The 24031-nt window shown below is 39.0% G+C and overlaps 1 protein-coding gene across 1 annotated transcript in view; it reads right to left on the bottom strand.

Annotated features, from left to right (window-relative positions):
* Positions 1-24031, bottom strand: part of zgc:77375 (uncharacterized protein LOC402927 homolog) — a 43053-nt gene that overhangs the window by 5630 nt on the left and 13392 nt on the right. The window contains exons 2-6 of the mRNA XM_048606452.1: positions 22886-23083; positions 15883-15995; positions 5978-6071; positions 4836-4869; positions 3144-3318 (exon numbers count right to left, since the gene is read on the bottom strand). Coding sequence (XP_048462409.1) covers positions 3144-3318; positions 4836-4869; positions 5978-6071; positions 15883-15995; positions 22886-23083 — 614 coding nt within the window. The remainder of the gene's footprint in view (positions 1-3143; positions 3319-4835; positions 4870-5977; positions 6072-15882; positions 15996-22885; positions 23084-24031) is intronic.

Here is a 24031-nt window from a genome sequence, read left to right as displayed (position 1 = left end):
AGTGCCAGCCTTCTAGGAATTCCCATGCCTGTCTCTGCTTAGCTTGTCCCAGGATTTTGGGGTTGTCTCAGTCGAAAATCAGAAGTGAGGCAATCCAGCTCAACAGACTCCAGAGTTTAAAAACCAGGCAGGACAACACACCAACGCTTCATCGGAGGCTGCACTGATGATGTTACCAAGCATGGTAACGAAACGTCTGCGGAACAACAAACTAGCTTAGCAAGCCAACCAACCTCAACACCCACAACCCGAGCTACAAATCTACTCCAAAACCTTAGAGACCTACGGGCGTAACATGCTCAAATTGGCACGAAAATGGGAAAACTACGCCAAATGAGAGAGTACAACCCGTGAACCACTCTACTTCCTACATGGATACCTCAGGAACCAGATCTTACCACGCAGTGTGAGATACAAACCACCCATCAACAAACTACAAGCCCACAGAACAGCAGAACAAAACAGCATCAAGATGGTAAGGGTAATGATAAATGACACACACAACCGGCTTCACAGATACAACAGAGAAATTACGTGCCAAAAAAACTTTATTCCTGAAAGCTACCAATCAAGACTGGACAACTGACATGGAACGAGCCATTAACATCAGCCAACAGACCACAAGAGCCAAGAAAAGACAGATCCTTCAAGACAAGCTAGCCACACTTCCCCACAAAAACGACAACAATAGAACAGTCACCTGGATAAGAAACGTCTCCGACAGGAAACTGACAGACACAGAAAAAGCCGTTCTCACCCGAGGACTGAACTACAACTACAGGGACGCCAACAAAACGGAATTCCTAGCTACACTGGAAGCCACGCTAAGGACCAACAATATCAATGAAGAAGCACAACAACAAACGATAAGACAGACAGTAATCCCAACACTAACCAGAAGGAGCGAACTCAACACCCTCAACACATTGGAAAGACAGGCCCTGGAAGGACTGAAGAAGGACAAGAACATCACAATACTACCCGCAGACAAAGGGCACGTGACAGTGATAATGAATAAAAGGGGCTACATCTCCAAGGCACAGGCACTGCTCGCCGACGAAAACACATACCGGCCAGTACAGACTGACCCGACACTGCAACTAGGCAACAAAATCCTCTACACGCTAAAAAGACTTAAACAGACAGGACAGATCAACAAAGCAGACTTCTTAAGGATGAAACCCGAAGGAACCAACACACCCCGATTCTACAGCCTCCCGAAAGTGCACAAGCCAGAAGTACCCCTCAGACCCGTAGTCTCCCTACCAGGCATTCCATTGCACAGATTAGCCAAAGAACTACAAAGAAGACTCAGGCACCTAGTCAACAAGTCACCCCACTCCATCCACTCAGCCCAAGAATTCCTCAACTCCATCAAAGACATAAGGATAGACAATGAGGAGACCATGATATCGTTTGATGTCACTGCCCTATTCACATCAATAGACATACTACTAGCAAGGGAAACAAATGACAGCCCTACTGGAACAAGAGCAAGACCCCAGTGAAACCATCATGCTCAAACTACTGGACCTATGCCTCACCACCCACTTCACTTTCAATGGCCAAACATATGAACAAATCAACAGGACACCCATGGGATCACCTATCTCCGGACTCGTAGCAGATGCAGTGATGCAAAGACTAGAAAGGACGGCCCTTCCACTAATCCAACCAAAACTATAGATACGCTACGTGGATGACACCTTTGTCATCATTAAACAGACCAAACTAGAGGAGACACACAAACTTATAAACAACACCCTCACCGGAATAAGATTCACCAGAGAGGAGGAGAAGAACAAACAGCTTCCATTCCTGGACGTCATGGTACAGCACAACACAAATGGAGAACTCAAAACGAAAGTACACAGAAGAGCCACACACACGGACCAGGTACTGAACTTCAACAATAACCATCCCAGCACACACAAACGAAGCTGCGTGCGAACACTATTTAAATGGGCCAAAACACACTGCAGCAACACAGAACTACGCCAAGAGGAAGAAGAATACCTCTTCCAGGTTTTCAAGGATAATGGATATCCAAAAAACTGGGTCAGAAGATGCCTACACGAACAACATCAGGAAGAAATTGCACGCCCCGACACACTCATCACACTACCCTACATCAGAACTAACCACTAGACTCCTACGACCGCTGGGCATCAGAGTGGCACACAAGCCCATATCAACCCTACAACAACTGCTCACCCGAACTAAAGACCCACTCCCCGCCATGGACAGGACCAATGTCATCTATAAGATCCCCTGCAGAGACTGTGAGAAACACTACATCGGACAAACAGGAAGGAAACTAACAACAAGGGTACGCGAACACCAACTGGCTACAAAAAGACACGACCAATACTGACTCATCTCAATCCACATGGATAAGGAGAACCACCAGTTCGACTGGGACAACACCAAAATCCTGGGACAAGCAAAGCAGAGACAGGCACAGGAATTCCTAGAAGCCTGGCACTCCACAAAGAAAGCCATTAATAAACACATAGAACTCGACCCCATATACACTCCACTACAAAGGAAAACCAGAAGTGAGGCAATCCAGCTCAAGGGACTCCAGAGTTTAAAAACCAGGCGGGAAAACAAACCGACACTTCATCGGAGGCTGCACTGAGGATGTTACCCAGCATGGTAATGAAACGTCTGCAAAACAACAAACTAGCTCAGCGAGCTAACCAACCTCAACACCCACAATCCGAGCTACAAATCTACTCCAAAACCTTAATGGCTTTGTTATTAAGCTTTGCTGCCTGGCACTTTTTAATGGTCATTTTCACGGATGACTCATTTAAATGACCAATTTATTGCATCTGAATGTTTGTTTAAATTCAAAGTTACCATTATTAACCTGTGTCTCTGTGAAATTTGCTCACTGCCCCCTGCCCACCCCACAAGGAAGAGAAGAAATAAAATGTTGGCCATTCCATGCAAAAAGTTTGACCATCCTATCTATTACGCGGCAGAATCATTCTGTAGTCTGCTTTTCAGGTCATGGCTTGATCTGAAAATTAACTCTCAACTTTGAAATTATTCTAAATTAGGTCCTGTTGCATCTCATTGTGTCCTGAATTAGGTCAGCTTTAACTGCTAAATCTTATATGGATGCTTTATCATACCTTGGTGATTTGCCCTCTGCTACCCACAGCAAATCTGTATTGCAAGCCACAACAGGAATATGAGGGTACTGCAACTGCTGAGGAATGCTGTCTGGGTTTCCAGCAGTCAAGAGGACGTCAATAATCAACTGAAGATGCGTTTCCCACTGGATAGGCTCACAAAACAGGATAATGGCTGAAGAAAATGTAGAAAGGAGGAAAAAAATACATTTAATTAAGGCATAATGGCCGTACAAAAACACTGAGTAACAATTAAGAAAGGGCTTTAAGAAAAGGACTCAGCTCTTTGAGATCACTGCTGTGAACAATGTATATCAGCAACTTAAAAATCATTATTCACCCCCGATTCAAACGCAGGCTATAATCACACACAAAACAAAGGCATCTGTCCAATATGTTGAAGTGAGTTACATATCAAAATATTAAGAAGACATAGATGTGCGATTTTGACTGCTGCCTGTGTTCATCTATTAGCCACTAGGGGGAGAAACAGCATCTCCACTCAAAATTTATGAAATGGAATACTGATCGACAGTTAAAGTTCAAGGATGTGAGATGTATACCTTCCCTCCCACATCAAATATCAAAATTTGAATCTGTGATGATTTACCTTAAAAGATACAAAATATAATTTAAAAACATATAGCTTTTAGTTATATTTTAACATGAACAGTAAGAAAGCTGAAAGTGCCACTAAAGAATTTCAGAACAGAAACTGAAGAGCCAAGTATAAAACAAAGAACAAACTTGCTAACTAGCCAACCAATTAATTATGAAGAGCTCATGGGAGCAAGAAAAGAATTATTTTTTATTTATTCATTGTATGTGGGTGTCACAGGCTGGGGCCAACAATTATTGCCCATCCCGAGATGCCATTGAGAAGGTGATGGTGAGCTGCCTTGAACGACTGCAGTCCATTTTAATTAATTGGATCCACAATGCCATTTGGGAGAGAGAGTTCCAGAATTTTGACCCAGTGACACTGAAGGAATGGCAAGATATTTCCAAGTCAGTGAGTGGCTTGGAAGGAGTTCTAAGGCTGAACTAAAACATTTACTGTATTATCAACATTCCCACTAATTTTTCTGTTAGAGCAGAATTACCAGTGATATTGTTGGCATTTACACTAAATTTATCAAACATGGTGTGTGTATCTTTGATCCCTCTCCTACAAGTTTCTGGCAGAAAATTCCAGACGACCAATAATTTCTGCTCAATAATCCAAGAAAAATCAAGTGATCTGTAAATTTAAAAACACCTTTGTCCATCAGCTTTAACACAAAATCATTTAAACATAGTGCTTTAATGCATGTGGTGGCAACTGAGTTGTCTGGGTATTGCTATATGGAATTCGCCCAATGATATAAAAAGTTGAATTCAATAAAGCTAAAAGCCAATTGTATTTCAGAACTGCCTCCTCGTAAACTACTTCTTCAATGTGGACACAATAGACTTGCTATTTTAAGGTTGCATTCTGCTCAAGTTTAGCATTGGTACAAAGCGATTCTAAATTTAGATTATCAACTAAAATGTCAAGGCCCAAATATTTGGACTTTACTTCTGTAACTCTGCTATCAGTGCAAAGTTAAACTTTTTTACACTAATGCTGCAGTCATTATGGAAATGAACTCTAAGACACTGCCATTTAACACGAGCAATTTATATGTACAACATCAGACACATTTGAGTTACCTTCAATATTAGGAAACTTCACAGGTGGAGATGGCTGGAAAATAAAACAAAAAATCTAGCGTCACAAGGTTAATCCCATGTTAGTTCAGGACAAAGATAACACAATCAACTTTTTCAGATAGCATTTTCAGTAGTCTATTACAATACAGAAAGTATTGCAGGTACAAAACAGACACAATCCACTCTTAATTTAATTAAACAACTTTGAATAATGTTAGTTACGCAACAAAACACCTTTATTAAAACTACTTAATTTCCTCAAAAGATTAACTGCGAAGAAATATTAATTATTTTGAGTTAGAAGCATGAAGTCCAGCTCAATGGAATACTGCTAAACACAGTGCTGTCTTAAGGTTGTGAGAAGGCTAATAAAAGTTTAGGTTGCAAATTGTACACTGGATCAGTACACCAAGGGGTTCTTACAATACTTTACATACAAAAATTAAAGAGCTCATTTTCAGTCTGCAACTGAACCACTGATCTCGCTGAGCACTATTTTTGAGAGTAAACTTAAACTTTTATGTTGGTTACAATTTAAAACCAATTTATAAAAGTACTAAATTCTTAGACCACTTTGTTCCATTATCATTAATGAGTTACACAATTACTGTGATCAAAATATAGGCACTGCATTCAAAAGGCTCCACGTTGTTCTGTGAAATAAAGCTTTTATAGCTAAGTGTTGCTTAGTACATTATAACGTTAAATACTTTATGATAAAGAGACACTAAAAGGGGTGTCACTATAATTTAAACGTTTCTGGAATTCACTCAACTTCATATCCATTTTGTAACTTCAAGCAGATAGATGCATTGGAAATTAAATGTATAAAACATTGCACAATATAAGGAATTACTACCAGACAATAATACAACAAAGATGCCTAAAACTTGTACAGTGAGACCTTTACCAGTCACCAGGTGTTTAATTGCCTCAAAGCCATGACACAACAGGAAAAAGCACCAATACATTTCTGGCAACACTATTGTGATTCATTGCCAATATTGGCAAGTCTGAACAAATTTGGCTAGCACAAAAAGAAATGTGCACTAAACTGCTTCAATAAAACTGCAAAAGAAATTCAATGAAACTTGAAAGAAAAACAAAGAAAGCCAAGACATTTAAGTAAAGCTGATACTCACCGATAATGCAGGTTTCCTATTGTGATCCATCATGTCCAGCAAGGGGAATGCATCCCGCAACATTTCTATGGTAATGATCTTGGTAAACCCAATGCTGACATGAAGTTAAGAATCAGTAGTTTCATAAAAGGCAATTATAAATAGCCCAGAGAATTCTTAAATAGAAAAATGTTAGAACTTTTAATATGATGCAACTGAGAGGAATAAAGAATCCAAAACACGTTTTACTTAAGCAAAAACAAACACAAGACAACATATCAACAATTCCTGTCAGTATTTGTTGATTTTATTAACATGGACAGGGAAAAAAAGTTTTAAGAATAGGTCATCAAAAACCAGTCAGCCTATTTCACACAGCTATAGCTAGATCTTAAACATTAATTAGGAGGAGGTACTGAAAAAAGATGCAGAGGATCTTGGTAGCAGGTAAATTCCACTGGAACAGATAATGAAAAGAGTATGAAGGCATGAAAGGGGATAACGTGGGGCGAGGGTTGCTCAACTTGAGCCAGCAAGTACTTCACAGATGGCTGAGATGGAAGAAGTTATGCTGATATAGGTCTGAAAAGAAAACAAAGCAATAAAAATTGCAAAATCATCATGTAACTGTGTTAATCCATTAAAACTGAACAACCAATAAAAAAAATTGCAAAATCAGAAAACTTACACTATCTCTCTCTCCAACCTCCTCCAGTCTGAAATCTCCATCTTCCTCCAATGTTTAATCCTCAGATGCACCGCTCCACCATTGATGGCAGTGTCTTCTGCTGCCTGGACTTTAAATCTTCTTCCTTCAAATTCTCCACACCTCTCTACCTTGCTCTCTTCTAATATGTTTCTTAAAACTTAGCCCTTTGCTAGACTTTTGGTCACTTGCCTTAACAATTCCTTAAGCAACTTTGTCAACAGTTTAGGATGTTTTATTATGTTAAAGTCACAATATAAATGCTTAGGGGGAGGGGTATGGTTAGTGATGGGATGACCAGAGAATTCACATGACAATATAATCTGCTACATTCTTTTATGAAACTACGTGGACTGATTTTTTATTTTCTTGTTACACTCCCTCCCAGCTTCCAGTAACGGTACTAGAAGCTATGCAAGAACGGTCTGTGGTGATCAGCTTGCTGAACATCCAGCTTGGAAACTGAAGTGTCTGTAAAATCTTGAACTCTTTTTATAGAAACTGTACACATAATATACATTCTGCAATAGCTGCATAACTGTTGAAATGCATCCAAGTAAAATTATGCCCTTTAAACTCATTAAGGAGAATTAATTGAACTGAGTGCGATTGTCACATGAAGTTAGGCGAGAAATATGATGTTTTAGACAGATGTGATAGAAAATGTGGGCTCACCAAGGTCAATGACAGAGAATGTTAATCATTTAAATTTTTTGATGTTGATAATGATTGAAGTTTGTAACTAGACTTTGATATATAATTCTTGAAAGACTGTACCTAGGTCTCGTATTCGTAACACAGATGTTAAAATACTGTCTGAGAGGTAAAAAGGAGATAACAAAATCAAGAAAAACAGTTATCCAAATCAAAGAAATCACATTTATTTTGGAATATAAATGTTTAAACTGAAGCATATAGAAACAATTGAGTTATTGTGCTCAAAGCATCCGTGTTAGCACTTTGACTGGAGTGAGTTATTCAAATCCTATATCCTGTCCTTGCTTGATAGTCTTTAATATCTTTATTTTCTCAAGAAAGATCCAACTCCATTTTAAGATTACTTTATAGTTTCTGTCTCATTAATACTTAAAGTGACCAAAAATCTAATAACATTCCAAATAAAATATTCTAACTTGCTCCTTCATTCCTCTAGTAATAACCTGAAGTTTATTACTTTTTTATTCATTTATGGGATGGTGGCATCACTGGCTAGGCTGTGTTTATTGCCAATCCTAGGGGGAAGTTAAGAGTTGCTGTAGGTCTGGAGCCAGACCAGCTAAAGATGGCAGTTTCCTTTCCCTAAAGGACATTAGTGAACCAGATGGGTTTTTCTTGAAAATCTACAATAGTAATCATTAGTCACACAGACAATGGTCAGTCACATGGTCATCATTAAACTCTTAGTTCCAGAATTTTATTAATTCAAATTCCACTGTCTGCCATGGCGGGATTCAAACCCAGGTCCACTGGATTAACAGTCCAGCGAAAATATCACTAGGCCATCGCCTCCCCCATCCACTTGTAACTGATTTATGATCAGTAAAATTAACATTTTACACATTATTCCATCCAAAACCACAGTGTATTAATGCAATCTAACAAAAATGTGTATGAAACAATAGGTAGCTAAGTTGTTAATAAGTTGTCTTTAATGTTGTTTCCTTGGACTGTAAATAGCAGTTTGCCAGCATGCCATGTGAATTCATAAACATCTCATGCCCAATGCATTGGTGAATTACTGGTCCTGGCATTTGGTATAAAGTATAACACACTTTCCTTTCTTGGCCATTTTGGTATATGGTACAAGACTGAAATAAATGCAGGGTTTGAAGCAGTGTGAAAAAGAAAGCTGTGAAGCAGTCAGTGAAAGGTGGGATACTTGGGTGGAAAGGAAGAAAGACTTTTCCACCTGCCCTCACATATTTAAAGACTGATGGACCTGGACCGTAACTCTACTTATCTATATCTTACCATTAAAAGGGATAGTTCCATTCAATTGTTCATTGATCTCTATACTGAACAGCATGTGATAAGAAGCTATATCAAAGATTACTATATGAAATAAGAGCTCATGGTATAGGGGTAACATAAAAAAATTGATACAGAATTTGTTCACTAATAGAAAGCAGAGGGTGAGCAGAAATGGGTGTTTTCAGGTTGGTAATATTGGGAAGTAGCAGGTCATAGTAATTAGTGTTGACACGTTAATTATCTACGATTTATTCAAATGACATGGCTAAAAAGGACCAAATCTATAGTTTCTTAAGAAGGGTCCTGACCCGTGTTCCTCCAGCTCCACACTGTTATCTCAGACTCCAGCATCTGCAGTTCTTACTATCTCTATGGTTGTTAAGTTTGTTGATGGTATAAAAATAAATAGAAATTTATGTTGTAAAGAGGACATAAAGAGTCTGCAAATAGAATAAACAGGTTAGGTGAAGGAGCAAAAATTTGGCAAATGGAGAAGAATATGGGAAAATGAGAACTTCTCCATGCTGACAGGAGGAATAGAACAGCAGTATATTATTTAAATAGAGAGAGGAGAGTTACTGAGGCTGTCCTAGTACACTAATCACAAAAGGTTAGTCTGCAGGTACAGCAAAGGATTCGGAAGGAAAATGGGACATTGTCATATATTGGTAGGGAAGTTTTGGTACAGTTGTATAGCTGAAATAGACTACATTTGGAGTGATGTGTACAGTTTTGGTATTATGTAAAAGGAAGGATGTAATTGTATTACAGGCAGTTCAGAGATGTTCACTCAACTGATACTTGAGTTGGGTGGGGCTTATAAGCACATAAGAAGTAGGAGCAGAATTAAGCCATTCAGTCTCTCTAAGATCATGACTGATTTGGTCAAGGCCTCAACTCCCTTTATGCCCTCAATTCCTCGACATTTCTAAGTCTTATCCACCTCCTCTTTAAATACATTCAGTGATCTATCCTCCACAGATCTCTGGGGTAGAGAATTCTAGACATTCACTACTCTCTGGGACTGGAAATTCCTTTGCATCTTGGTTTTAAATGACGGTCTCCTTATTCTGTAACAATATCCCCTAGTTTGAGATCCCACCAATAGGGGAAACATTCACCCTGCTGACACCCTCAGAATCTTACATGTTGCAATGAGTTCACCCCTCATTCTTCTAAACAATAATGAATAAAGGCCTAACTGTTGAGCCATTTCAATAAGTCAACCCTTCCATCCTAGGAAGCGGCCTAGTGAATCTCTTTTAAACTGCTTCCAATGCCAGCACATCCTTCGTTAAATATGGGGATCAAAACTACACACAGTTCAGTGCAGCTTCAACAACGCCCTGTACAGTCCGTCTTATGATTCTTCCTACCAAAGTGCATGACCTCATACTTTCCTACATTAAATTTCATCTGCCAAGTTTTTGCCCACTTACCGAACCTATCTATATACCCTTGCAGATCCCTTATGTCCTCATCACAGGCCTTTCCACCCATTTTTGTATCATCAGCAAATTTGGATACATTACATTCTGTCCCTCTTTCAAGACAGTAGTCAAGGAAAAACTACCACTTGGATTCTACCCTGTCAAGCTCACTAAGAATCTTGTATGTTTCAACAGCATCTCCTCTCGTTCTTCTAAATTCTAATGATTACAGTCCAACCTACTCAATATCTCCTCATAAGAAGATCCCTCTACATGCAGAATCAACCTAGAAAACCTCCTCTGTACTGCCACCAATGCCAGTACATCTTACCTAAAATAAGGCAACCAAAACAGTCTACAGCATTTCAAGTGTGGTCTGACTTGTGTCTTGTATAGTTTTACCAACTTTATAATTCTTATAAACGCCTTGTGTCATCCTCACTACTTGCCTTCCCACATATTTTTGTGTCATTTGCAAATTTGGTGTTAATACATTCACTTCCATCATCCAAGTCATTAATATGCATTGTAAATAATTGTGGCCCCAGTACTGAAACCTATGGGACTCCACTTATTACTGGGTGACATTTTGAAAATGGCCCCTTTACTCCAACGCTGTCTTCTATTAGCTTACAAATTCTTTATCCATGCTATAATACTAACCCCCACAGCATACCTCTAGATTATTGAGTAGCCTTATATGTGGTGCCTTATCAGATACCTTTTGGAAATTAAATTTATTACATCAACTGGTTCACTTCATCTATCCTACTTGTTAGCTCCTTTAGCCACATGAGTTGGAGGTTTGTTTTTTGGACTGGAGATCTATGACCTGTTCTGCAGCGATCAGTGCTGGATCCATTTTAGTTTTTAATTTATATAAATAATTTGGATGAGAATTTAGCAAGCATGGTTGGTAAGTTTAAGGATGACACCAAAATTGGTGGTATAGTCGACAGTAAAGAAGGTTATCTAAGATTACAAAGGAATCTTGATCAGTTGGGCCAATGGGCTGAGGAGTGGCAGATGGAGGGTAATTTGGATAAATGCAAGGTATTGCATTTTGGTAAAACTAACAAGGAAAGGACTTATACAGTTAATGGTAGGCACCTGGGCAGTGTTGTTAAACAGAGAGACCTAGGGGTTCAGGTACATAATTCTTTGAAAGCTGCACCACAGGCAGATAGGGTGGTCAAGAAGGCATTTAGCATGCTTGCCGTCATTGTTCTGACTGATGAGTACAGGAGTTGGGACGTCATGTTGAGGCTGTACAAGTCATTAGTGAGGCCAATTCTGGTCGCCCTGTCAAAGTAAATTGGAGTGGGATTAGAAAAGATTTACCAGGTTATTGCCAGGATTGGATAGTTTGAGTTACAAGGATAGATTGGGACATTTTTCATTGAAGTGTAGGAGGTTGAGGTGTGACCTTACAAAGGTTTATAAAATCATGAGGGGCACAGATAAACTGAATAGCAAAGGTATTTTCCCCAGGGAAGATGAATTCAAAAGTAGGGGAGTTCAAAACTAGACAGCATATTTTTAAGGTGAGGGGAAAGATTTAAAAGGAACATGAGGGGCAAGTTTTTTACACAGAGAGTGGTTCATATGTCTGTTATATGTCATATGTCTATCCTAGATCTGGTCCTGTGTAATGAGACAGGAATAATTAATGACCTCATAGTTAGGGATCCTCTTGGAAGGAGTGATCACAGTATGGTTGAATTTAGAATACAGATGGAGAGTGTGAAGATAAAATCCAATACCAGGGTCCTGTGCTTGAACAAGGGGAACTACAATAGAATGAGGGAGGACTTGGCTAAAGTAGACTGGAAACAAAGATTTTATGGTGGGACAGTTGACGAGCAGTAGAGGACTTTCAAAGCAATTTTTCAAAGTGCTCAGCAAAAGTATGTTCCAGTGAAAAGCAAGGACTGTAAGAAAAGGGGTAATATGCCATGGGTGTCTAAAGAAATAAGGGAGGCTATCAAATTGAAAGAGAAGGCATACAAAGTGGCCAAAAACAGCATGAAACTAGAAGATTGGGAAAACTTTAAAGGTCAACAGAAAGCTACAAAAAGAGCTATAAAGAAAAGTAAGACAGAACATGAGAAAAAAACTAGCACAGAATATAAAGACAGATAGCAAAAGTTTCTATAAATATATAAAACGAAAAAAAGAGTGGCTAAAGTAAACGTTGGCCCTTTAGAGGATGAGAAGGGGAATTTAGTTATGGAATATGATGAAATGGCCGAGGCATTGAACAGGTATTTTGTACCGGACTTCACTGTGGAGGACGCTAATAACATGCCAGTAATTGACAAAGAGACGAAGGTAGGTGAGGACCTGGAAACAATCATTATTACGGAAGAGGTAGAGTTGGGCAAGCTAATGAAGCTAAGGATTGATAAGTCTCCTGGCCCTGATGGAATGCATCCCGGGGTACTAAAAGAGATGGTGGGAGAAATAGCAGGTGCACTGGCGGTAATTTTCCAAAATTCGCTGGACTCTGGGGCAGTCCCAGCAGACTGGAAAACAGCAAATGTGACGCCACTGTTTAAGAAGGGAAGTAGACAAAAGATGGGGAATTATAGACCGGTTAGCTTAACCTCTGTAGTGGGGAAGATGCTTGAGTCTATTATCAAGGAAGAAATAGCAAGACATCTTGATAGAAATTGTCCCGTTGGGCAGACGCAGCATGGGTTCATGAAGGGCAGGTCATGCTTGACAAATCTTTTGGAATTCTATGAAGACATTACGAGCAAGGTGGACAATGGGGACTCAGTGGATGTGGTGTACCTAGATTTCCAAAAGGCCTTCGACAAGGTGCCGCACAAGAGGCTACTGCATAAGATAAGGATGCATGGCATTAAGGGTAAAGTATTAGCATGGATAGAGGATTGGTTGACTAACAGGAAGCAAAGAGTGGGGATAAATGAGTGCTATTCTAGCTGGCAGTCAGTGACTAGTGGTGTGCCTCAGGGATCGGTGTTGGGACCGCAATTATTTACAATTTATATAGATGATTTGGAGTTGGGGACCACGTGTAGGGTGTCAAAGTTTGCAGATGACACTAAGATGAGTGGCAGAGCAAAGTGTGCAGAGGACTGTGAAACTTTGCAGAGGAACATAGATACATTGAGTGAGTGGGCAAGGGTCTGGCAGATGGAATACAATGTAAATAAATGTGAAGTCATACATTTTGGTAGGAGTAATAGTAAAAAGGATTATTACTTGAATGGTAAAAAGTTGCAGCATGCTGCAATGCAGAGGGACCTGGGTGTCCTTGTGCATGAATCACAGAAGGTAGGTCTGCAGGTACAACAAGTAATTAGGAAGGCAAATGGAATTTTGTCCTTCATTGCTAAAGGGATTGAGATTAAAAGCAGAGAGGTTATGTTGCAGCTGTACAAGGTGCTGGTGAGGCCACACCTGGAGTACTGTGTGCAGTTTTGGTCTCCTTACTTGAGAAAGGATGTACTGGCACTGGAGGAGGTTGATTCCGGAGTTGAGGGGGTTGGTTTATGAGAAGAGACTGAGTAGATTGGGATTATATTCATTGGAATTCAGAAGATTGAGGGGGGATCTTATAGAAACATATAAAATTATGAAGGGAATAGATAAGATAGAAGTAGAGAGGATGTTTCCACTGGCAGGTGAAGCTAGGACAAGAGGGCATAGTCTCAAGATTAGAGGGAGCAAATTTAGGACTGAATTGAGAAGGAACTTCTTCACCCAGAGGGTTGTTAATCTATGGAATTCCTTGCCCAGTGAAGTAGTTGACGCTACTTCAGTAAACATTTCTAAAAAAAAGGTAGATTTTTTTTGAACAATAAAGGAATTAAAGGATACGATGAGAACGCGGGTAAGTGGATCTGAGTCCACGAAAAGATCAGCCATGATCTTATTGAATGGCGGAGCAGGCTCGAAGAGCCGGACTGCCTACTCCTGCTCCTAGTTCTTATGTTCTTATGTGAAATGAACTGCCAGAGGAAGTGGTAGATGTAGGTACAGTTACAACATTTAAAAAACATTTGGTCAGGTACATGAATAGGAAAGGTTTAGAGGGATATGGGCCATATGCAGACAAATGGGACTAGTTTAGTTTTGGAAACTTGGTCAACATGGACAAGTTGGACCAAAGAATCTGTTTCCGCACTCTATGACTCAATGAGTTTGCTCAGTACTTTTCACCCATTGTGATAATTATTATGTAATTTTCTCTCCTCACCTTTAGCCTCTTCATTATTTAGTATTTTTCAGAATGCTATGAACCCCCTCTACTATAAAGACTGATACAGTATTTGTCCAACTCCTCAACCATTTCCTGGTTCCACATCATTATTTCCTCAACCTCTTTCACCAAGGGCACTTTGTCCTCTCTTCCTTTTTACATACTTAAATAAGTTTACTGGCTGTTTTTATATTACTTGCGAGTTTGTCCCAGTGTTTATTTTCTCCCTCTATTATTGTTTCTGTCATTTTTGTTGGCTTTCAAACTTTCCAATCTTCTGGTTTACACTAATCCTTGCCACATTTTACGTTTTTTCTTTTAATTTGATACTATCCTTAATGTCCTTGGTTAATTGTTGTCGGTTTATCGCCTTCAAGAATCCTTATTCCTCATCACCTGCCCAGCCATCTTTTTTCTATTTAATCTATTTGAATGTTAAATATTTTAAAAGTGAATTTCCTTACTGTACTCTTGAGCTGTAAGTCTCTCCTGATTTAAACCAGTTGGCCAAAAGAGACAAGGAAGAAATACTCACCAGTCAGCTATGTATTTTCCTGACATGTCACACCTCAGCTCTGACATCGAGAAACAGATTGATGGGTCTCTCTCTGCCGCTGATTTTTATCTCCCGAACCACTGCTCTTCTAACACAGGTCGGCTCTTCCAGTGAGATTCACATTCCTCACAGCTCAAGTACGAGGTGAAGTTAGACAGGTTAGGCCTTTTTCCATTGAAACTTAGAAGAACGAGAACTGATCTTATTGAAAAATATAAGATCCTGACAGAAATGACAGGCTAGTAGTCATGGTTTAAGACTGAGATGAGAAGGGATTTTTTTCCAGAAAGGGTTGAGAATCTTTGAAACACTCTTCCCCAGAGAGTGATAAAGGCAGTGTCATTGAAGATTTTCGATGCAGGGGTGGACTGACTCGTTTATCAGTGAAGAATTTATAGGCATCGTGGGTAAGTGGAAATGTGGAGTTGAGAGCACAATCAGATCAACCATGATTTTGTTGCCTACTCCTGCTCCTAATTCATATGTTTATATGTAGCTATAAAAATATGCCCATTCTGTTGCTCTAGGCTTTTCTGGATTTTAACTGAATTGCACATGCTCCTAATGTGCTATCAGCAAATTTCAACATTACTGCTCTTCTATCTATGTAAAATTATGGATTTTTTAAAAAGCAAGCATCTTAAAAACACATTCTCTGAATCCAAACAGACATCCACTTACTGCATTGTCTGTCTATTAATGCAACTACACTCCCTTTAATAAATTCTGCAACATTGGGCAACATCTTTTACGTCGTAGCCGAGATAATGACATGTCAGACCCATTGTATTTTTCAACAATGCAGTGCTTTTTGCAAGAGAAAAACATGAATTAAATCAGTCCAGTAGGATCTCACATTATAAATGCGGTTGACCTCTCACGGTTAGCCCATAGCTTTCTAAATGTTCATTAAACTTATTGACTGAACATTTGATAAAACATTAAATCTCTAAAAATATAGAGTGCACACAGACACAAATAAAAGAAATTGTTTTTTAGCATTATTTCAATGTAAAACCCTAAAAAGGATACCTTTTAGCAATCTCCATGATTGGGCCTTGCCCAGAGACCAGTACACATTTATCATGGTAACGTTTAAACATTCGCAGTGGGCTGTGAGACATCAAAACTTGATCCTGAGAAATCTGTTTAAAAAATTAAAACAAAGTACATTAGCACAAGTGACTTATTCATAGCTAGCAGTAAATTTTGAAATGAAACATATTTATATTGTAGAAAAATTTTGTGATGATCTTTCACATGAACAAATGAATTATAAAATTCATTCCTGGCTTCAAGTATTCATTCAACACCAAGATCCTCTCAGATTTATTCTGAATGATATACAATTGTTGTCTATTGCTATTGGACTATTTACTTTACTGTTCTAACAATGCATCTTAATCTCAACCTTAGAAAAACACTTTCTATTGTACCAGGGAGATATTTTTCACTCTCAGCACTGCATCTCCTTGTGACCTAATCAATTTGAAGGCATTTCACAAGGAATTCTGCTTTGAGCCTGCCTCTATAGAGAAACTATCCAAAGTATTTTCTCAAGGACAACTCCTTTGCAACTGCCTAAGGAAACTGCATTTAGCTTATTAGTTTAGCCTTAACTCAAATATAATTCCAGATTTACTCTGCATAAATTGAGGGCTTTGTTGAGGCCAAACCTAGAATATTGTGTGCAGTTTTGGTCTCCTTTTCTGAGGAAGGATACTCTTCTTCCTGAGGGAGTGCAGCGAAGGTTTATCAGGCTGATTCCAGGGATGGCAGACCTGATGTATGAGGAGATTGACTAGGTTAGGATTGTTTTCACTGGAGTTTAGATGAATATGGGGAGATCTCATAGAGACGTATAAAATTCTAGCAGGACTAGACAAGGTAGACGCAGGGAGGATGTTCCCGATATTGGGTGCATCCAGAACCAAGGGTCACAATCTGGGAAATCGGGCTAGACGATTTAGGATGGAGGTGAGGAGACATTTCTTCACCCAAAGAATGGTGAGCCTGTGGAATTCATTACCACAGGAAGTAGTTGATGTCAAAACATTGAATGTATTCAAGAGGCGGCTAGATATAGCACTTGGAGTAAATGGGATCAAAGATTATGGGGAGAAAGCAGAATTAAGCTATTGAGTAGGATGATCAGCCATGATTGTGGAGAATGGTGGATCAGGCTCGAAGGGCTAAATGGCCTCCTCCTGTTCTTATCTTCTTTGTTTCTATGCTTCTATCCATTGATGTTTATCTTGGGTTCCAAATAGATTAGAAAGGTGACCAGACCACGCTCTAAACGGTTAACATTGTAATTTTCTGTAAAGTAAATGTCTAACACACACGTGTCATTCACAATTTCAACACAATCCGTGAACAGTTCTGCTCCAAAAACATTTTACTCAGGACAGGAATACAGGATTTTGTGCTTAACAAACATGTTATTCTTTTCAAAGTTTGACTTCATACACTCATTAGTCACAGATTCATACAGTTCTATAGCACAGGAAAAGGCCCTTCAGCCCATCAAGTTTGCACCAATTGAAAAGAAACACTTAACTATTTTAATTCCATTTTCTGCCACTAGGCCCATAGCTTTGTACGTCTTGGCATCGTAAATGCACATAACATTTAAATATTATTTTGATGGGAGTTCCTGCCTCTACCACCTTTGGCAGTGAGGCCCACATTCCCACCAACTTCCGGGTGAAACCAATTCTCCAAACGGAACTTACTTAACCCAAATATCAACATCATTCTGACTGAAATCATAATTGGAACAGGAAGAATATTTTACCATCATTTTCACTCCCAATGCTGCCTATTGCTGCACTTCCCATTTTGCAGCAAATGCTAATCCTGTTTATAAAGTTCCAATCCCACTACTTCCCCTATTTTAATGTACTAATTCTGATCCCAGTATGATGTGCTCTCTCAAAAATGTTACTGAAGAGAAACATAGTATTTCTCACAATGAAGGGAGCCACATTACTGTCTTGAAGAACAACACTGCAGATGAGCAACATGCAACTAACAAGCTGCCACTTTTCTTTTTTAATTGATTTGTGAGATGTGGGTGTTGCTGATAGATCAGCATCTGTTGTACATCTCTAATTTCTCAGAGGACATTAAGAGCTGAACCACATTATCATGAGTCTGGAGTCACATATAGGCCAGACTGGGTAAGGATGGCAGATATTCTTCCTAAAAGGACATTAGAGAACCAGATGGGTATTTACATGAGTACATGGTCACAATGAGGCTATCTTTATTCCAGATTTTTATTTAATTAGAATTTCATATTATTTCATGGTGGCATTTGAACGCACATCACCAATAGCCCAACATTCTGGATTACTGTGTAACCATGCATTATGCCATTATTCATGAATCACATACTCTGCAATGTAGCTACTCTTAATTAAATACTTTAAGAATAAAATTCAAATCAGCTGCATTCTTTAGTACTTATCTTTGACAAGTCTAAATAATACCCTGAAATTGAACTTCAAGTTATTCTTATGCCTTTTGTTCCACTGCAGTTCTTCATAGATTTCACCACTATTTATCCAATAGGCAGACTCAATAGAGTATGACGTGCATCATGCTTACACTGATTAGGCAATTATTGTATGCTCTAGTTACAACATAAATGTAAACATAAACTTCCAAATAGATAGTCTTCTTCCCTCTGCTCTGAAGAATGTTAAGTTCTTAATTACTGAACTCCACAATCTACTTTTCGTAGTCTCTTTCAAACTTCAGAATACCTGAACATCGAGAAATAACAGTAGAAATGCAGCAGAGTCAAACATAGGTGAAAGAGGGAGAAACAAAAATGAGAGAGAGAGTGAGTGGACAGAAGAGTAAAAGCAAAAACGAAAAGCTACTCATTCGGATGACAGAAGCAGTAGCATCATGCTAACAAACATAAAGGAAAAATAATTTCATCTATGATTGTTCTCCACACAGATCTGTGATTAGAGGTGAACAGGGAGATATGGAAATGATGGGAAATATTCCTGTGCAAAGATTATAAAACTTTGTAGTTTCACACTGAAGAATGAACTTTAGCCAGTCTAAATTTATTCCGTTCATACACAGTTGCCAGCACAAGAATTTGATACAAATTGGAAGACTATCCTCAGGACCTGGTCTAATGTTCTATCAGGTTATTTTTCTAATGACTTACATGCTATGAAATTCACCTCCTCCTCACTTAAGTCTCCATCTTATCAGCTCTTATAACCGATTAGGAAATAGCTCTGACTGTGAAAATCAGAAGAATTATCAACATTGCCTTCTCAAATCAACAACATTACCTCAATCAGCCTTTAGAATTTGTTTGATACAATCATCTTGACAGACTATGTCCATGTGGTGTGCCCTCATTTTTACAATTTATATTTGGAAGGAAATCCTAGATGTAGTACTGAGCTCTGCTGTGAAAGTGGAGGGCAAAGTTAAATAAATAATCAGCTTCCCTAATGCATCTCAATGAAACCAGCAGCCAGAAATGACCAGATTCAAATGCACATCTTAGAGTCATAGAATCATACAGCATGGAAACAGACCCTTCGGTCCAACCAGTCCATGCTGACTATAATCCCAAACTAAACTAGTCCCACCTGCCTGCACTTGGCCCATATCCCTCCAAACATTTCTTATTCATCTACTTATCTAAGTGACTTTTAAACATTGTAACTGTACCCGCATCCATGACTTCCTCTGCAAGTTCATTCCACATACGAACCGCTGTCAATGTAAAAAAATTGCCCCTCATATCTTTAGATCTTTCTCATCTCATCTCATCTTAAAAAAAATATGTCCCATAGCCTTGAAAACCCCACCCTAGGGAAAAGACACCTGCTATTCACCTTATCTATACCCCTCATTATTTTATAAGTTTTATAAACGTCTATAAGTTCACCCCTCATCTTTTAATGATTGCACTGTTGCTTTATGAAATACACTACCTTAGAAGGCTGTGGAGGCCAGGTCATTGAGTATGTTTAAGAGAGAAATCGATAGTTTCTTGATTGTCAAGGGGATCAAGAGTTACAGGAAGAAAGCAGGAGAATGGGGTTGAGAAACTTATCAGCCATGATTAAATGGCAGAGCAGACTTGATGGGCTGAATGGTCAAATTTCTGCTCCTAAGTCATAGGGTCTTCTGGTCTTATACAGTCAATGGGCATTAGCTTTAACCAGATGTTAACTTTAAAACTGCAGAGAAAGTCAAAACTAAATAATAAAATTGTCTATAAATTTGCTGGCAAATTTTGCTACACAGTTGTAGAATATCATGCTCTAGTCTCATCTTGTTCACTGGATACTCAACTGTATGACATTACATCGTATGTCAGGTGAATTTTGCCCTATACCTCTTCTTATTTTCATAGATAAATTCATTGATTCATACAGTGCAGAAAAGCCTCCTCAGCCCATCTAGCCTGCACCAACATAAGTACCACTAAAAGTGCACAAATTCCAATTTCCTGCACTTGTCCCATATCCTTGAGTATTATATTTGAAGTACTCATTCAAGTACTTTTTAAAGGTTGGAAGGTTTCCAGCCTCCTCTACCTTCCCAGGCAGTGCATTTCAGATTCTCACCACCTCCTGAGTGAATAAACTTTTTTTCCAAAATCCTCTCTGAATCTCCTGCCCCTTAACCTAAAACTATGGCCTCTCATGACTGATCCCTCAACCAAGTGAAACAGCTGCTCTCTATTCATCCTGATACAACTCAATCATGTCCTCCCTCAGACTTCTCTGCTCTAAAGAAAACAATGCAAGTCTATCTAGTCTCTCTTTATAGCTCAATTGCTCCAACCCTGGCAATATCCTGGTGAACTTCCTCTGTACCCCCTCTACTACGATCACATCTTTCCTGTAGTAAGGTGACCAGAACAGTACACAGTACTCTAGTTGTGGCCTGACCAACACTCCGTACAAATCCAACATTACCTCCTTGCTCTTATACTCTATGCTACAACTGATGAAAGCAAGTGACCCATATGCCTTCTTAACTACCTTATTCAAGTACTATGCCAATTTCAGGGATCTGTGAATAATTACTCCAAGATCCCTTTGTTCCTCTAAGCTACACAGTGTCCTGCCATGCATTAAACACTCCCTCATCTTGTTTCTTCTACCAAAGTGCATCATCTCACACTTATCAGAGTTAAATACCCATCTGCCAGTGTCTGCGCATCTGACCAACCCATCTATATCTTTCTGTAACCTACAACCATCTTCTTCACTATTAACCATTCTACCAATCTTGGTGTCATTTGCAAATTTCCTTAACATTTCCCTCATATTTTCATCTGTATCATTTATGTATATAACAAACAATAAGACTCCCAGCAGTGATCCTTGTGGTACATCGCTGGACACTGGCCTCCAGTCACTCAAACAGCCTTCTACCTCTACTCTTTCTGTCCTATTACTAAGTCAGTTTCTGATCCATCTCACCAAATTTCCCTTAATTCCATTTGTTTTAACCTTCTCAATCGGTCTCCCACATGGGACCTTCTCAAAAGCATTGCTAAAATCCATATAAACTACAGCAACCAAATTTCCCTCATCCACATACTTGATCATATTTTCAAAAATATAAAAAAATTGTTTGACATGACATCCCTCTGACAAAGCCAAGTTGACTATCCCTAATTAACCATGCCTTTCCAAGTGGATATCAATTCGCTCCTTCAGAACTTTTTCCAATAATTTCCCTATCACTGACGTGAGACTCACCAGTCTGTATTTTCAGGTTCTTCTCTATGACCCCTCTTAAAAAGTGGAACCACATTAGCCGTCCTCCAGTGTTCTGGTACTTCCCCTGTGGCCAGAGGGGAATTAACAATTTGTGTCAGAGCCCCTGAGATTTCCTGCCCTGCCTCCCACAGCAGCCTGGGATGCAATATACCTGGACCAGGGGATTTGTCTGTTTGTAAGCCCAACACAGCCTCCAATACCTCCCCATTTCCTATGTCAAACTTTGCAAGTTCCTCACAGACCCTTTTCCTGAATTCCGTACCTATGTTCTCCTTTCCAGAGTAAAGACCAAAGAGAACTATTCGTTCAACACCCTTCCAATGTCTTGCAGCTTCACACACAGATTGCCCCTTTGATCCCATATGGGCCCTAGTTTTTCCTTGGTTAACCTCTTCCCTTTAATGTCTTTATAAAATATCTTGGGATTCTCCCTAATCCTGTTCATAAGTCCTTTCTCATGCTCCGTTTTTGTTCTTCTAATTGCTTTCTTAAGTTCCCTCCTGCGCTTCCCGTATTCCTTTGGGGCTGCAACTGAATTATTCCCTTCGGACTTGCTAAAAGCCCTACTCTTCTTCTTTATCCAGTCCTGAATTGTCCTAGACATCCAGGGTTCTCTGAGTTTATTGTTCCTACATTTCCCTCTAAAGGGTTCTTCTGTGGTTGAGTTGTCTGCACCAAAGTTCCTCCATACCTTCATCCATTCAGATGAAGTAACATTAGTGAAGAGACTTTGTGATGGAATCAACTTGCCAATTTACACGATTAACTAAAAAATAGCTTTCTCACAACTGTGAAGTGAAAACAACACTGACCAAAAGTAGGTGGGATTACATTTGTCCCTGAACTCTCTTCCCCAAAATGAAAAATAACACACACAACTTCTACACATGTCAAATTTCAATTTGCACAAATGATATTTGTATCCCATATCCATCCAAATCATGTACCAGACAACACCCTTAGTGCTATTTGCAGTCTTTGCCTCCAAGCCATTCGGCTTCTGGATATTATGGATAGAAGTGGAACAACCTTAATCCCTAGAATTATAGTAGCAGATATGAGTTAAACCTACAGTTATTGGAGATAAGCAGCTGAAATTGAGTATGGAAACAAAAACACTTACATTGGTGGACTGCAACCTTTTTGTTTATTTGCAATTTGGTCACTACTACGGAGGGCTGTAAATTTTAAATTAAATAGTTAATTCCACCAAATAAAACATCCTTATAAATACACCAATTTAAGACACTCACAGGAACTCCCAACACACGAGTTAGTTGGTCAGCTTTTGCTTGTCGAACACAGTTTCCTGAATTTGTGACGAACACCACAGGCACTAAAAATTCCCCTTTAACATTCACCAACTTCTTGAAAGCTTTCTTGGCAGCTGGTATGGGGGTTTTTCCTCGCACCAACACTCCATCAATGTCAACAAGGAGGCCAAAGTAGGGCTAAAAATCCAACAGAAAGAAGGGTTACTTAGTTTCCAGGTATGTTTAGCAACAGAATAGAACCAAATGCTCAAGTGAGAAACTAATAATTATTCAGCACTGATTCCATTCTCCAAATCAGATTTTACAATAATTTGCTCACATTAGTCACTGTAAGACAATGCACTCAGCTTTTGATCCTAGCAAATAACTATGTCTATATAAATGCTTAAAACTTACAAGTCCTTATATAGAGCCTTGGGAGATAGCATTTATTCATTAATAAGATATCACAAGCATAATGCATTTACCAGAAACCCTATTTCTATTGTTGCGCCTCTGCATATTATGAACTCTCAAATAATATTTTAAAAATTTGAAGATAAATAGCCTATTAAAAAAGGCCACTACAAATCACATGACCTTTAGCTTCTGCGTTCTTAGCAGTTCCAACTCTTGAATAAATACTCGATTATATATGGATATTCACAGCATCCTCAAAATTCACACATTCTTTGTTTAAGGATGAATTGTCAATGAAGAACTAAAGCATCCCAGCTGACTCATCATTTAGTTTCACTGCGGAATAAAGGTACATCGAAACTCATTGCATGTTGATGAATGTGAAATAGATATTACTGATCTGTCATCATATGAGGATGATCCCTTGTCTAAAACAAAGGATGAATTTCAAAACCTCAAAAAAAAATGTGTAATCAGCACACTATCTTCTTTTGAAAAAGAGTCTTTGAATTTGTACATGTCATATGGTGAAGAAACTGTCTTCTTGTCTACTTTAAAGATAACAGCAGAAGGTAATTGCAGAGTTCCATCAGAAAAGCCATTGAACCGGCTACCAACATAATAAACGGCAATAGAGATAATAAGATGTAGAGCTGGATGAACACAGCAGGCCAAGCAGCATCAGAGGAGCAGGAAGGCTGACGTTTCAGGCCTGGACCCTTCTTC

The sequence above is a fragment of the Rhincodon typus genome, chromosome 16, assembly GCF_021869965.1.
Source record: "Rhincodon typus isolate 14 chromosome 16, sRhiTyp1.1, whole genome shotgun sequence".
In the NCBI taxonomy this organism is placed as follows: Eukaryota; Metazoa; Chordata; class Chondrichthyes; order Orectolobiformes; family Rhincodontidae; genus Rhincodon; species Rhincodon typus.
Note: the sequence above shows the minus strand (reverse complement) of the source record. Positions and strands in the feature narration are given on the sequence as shown.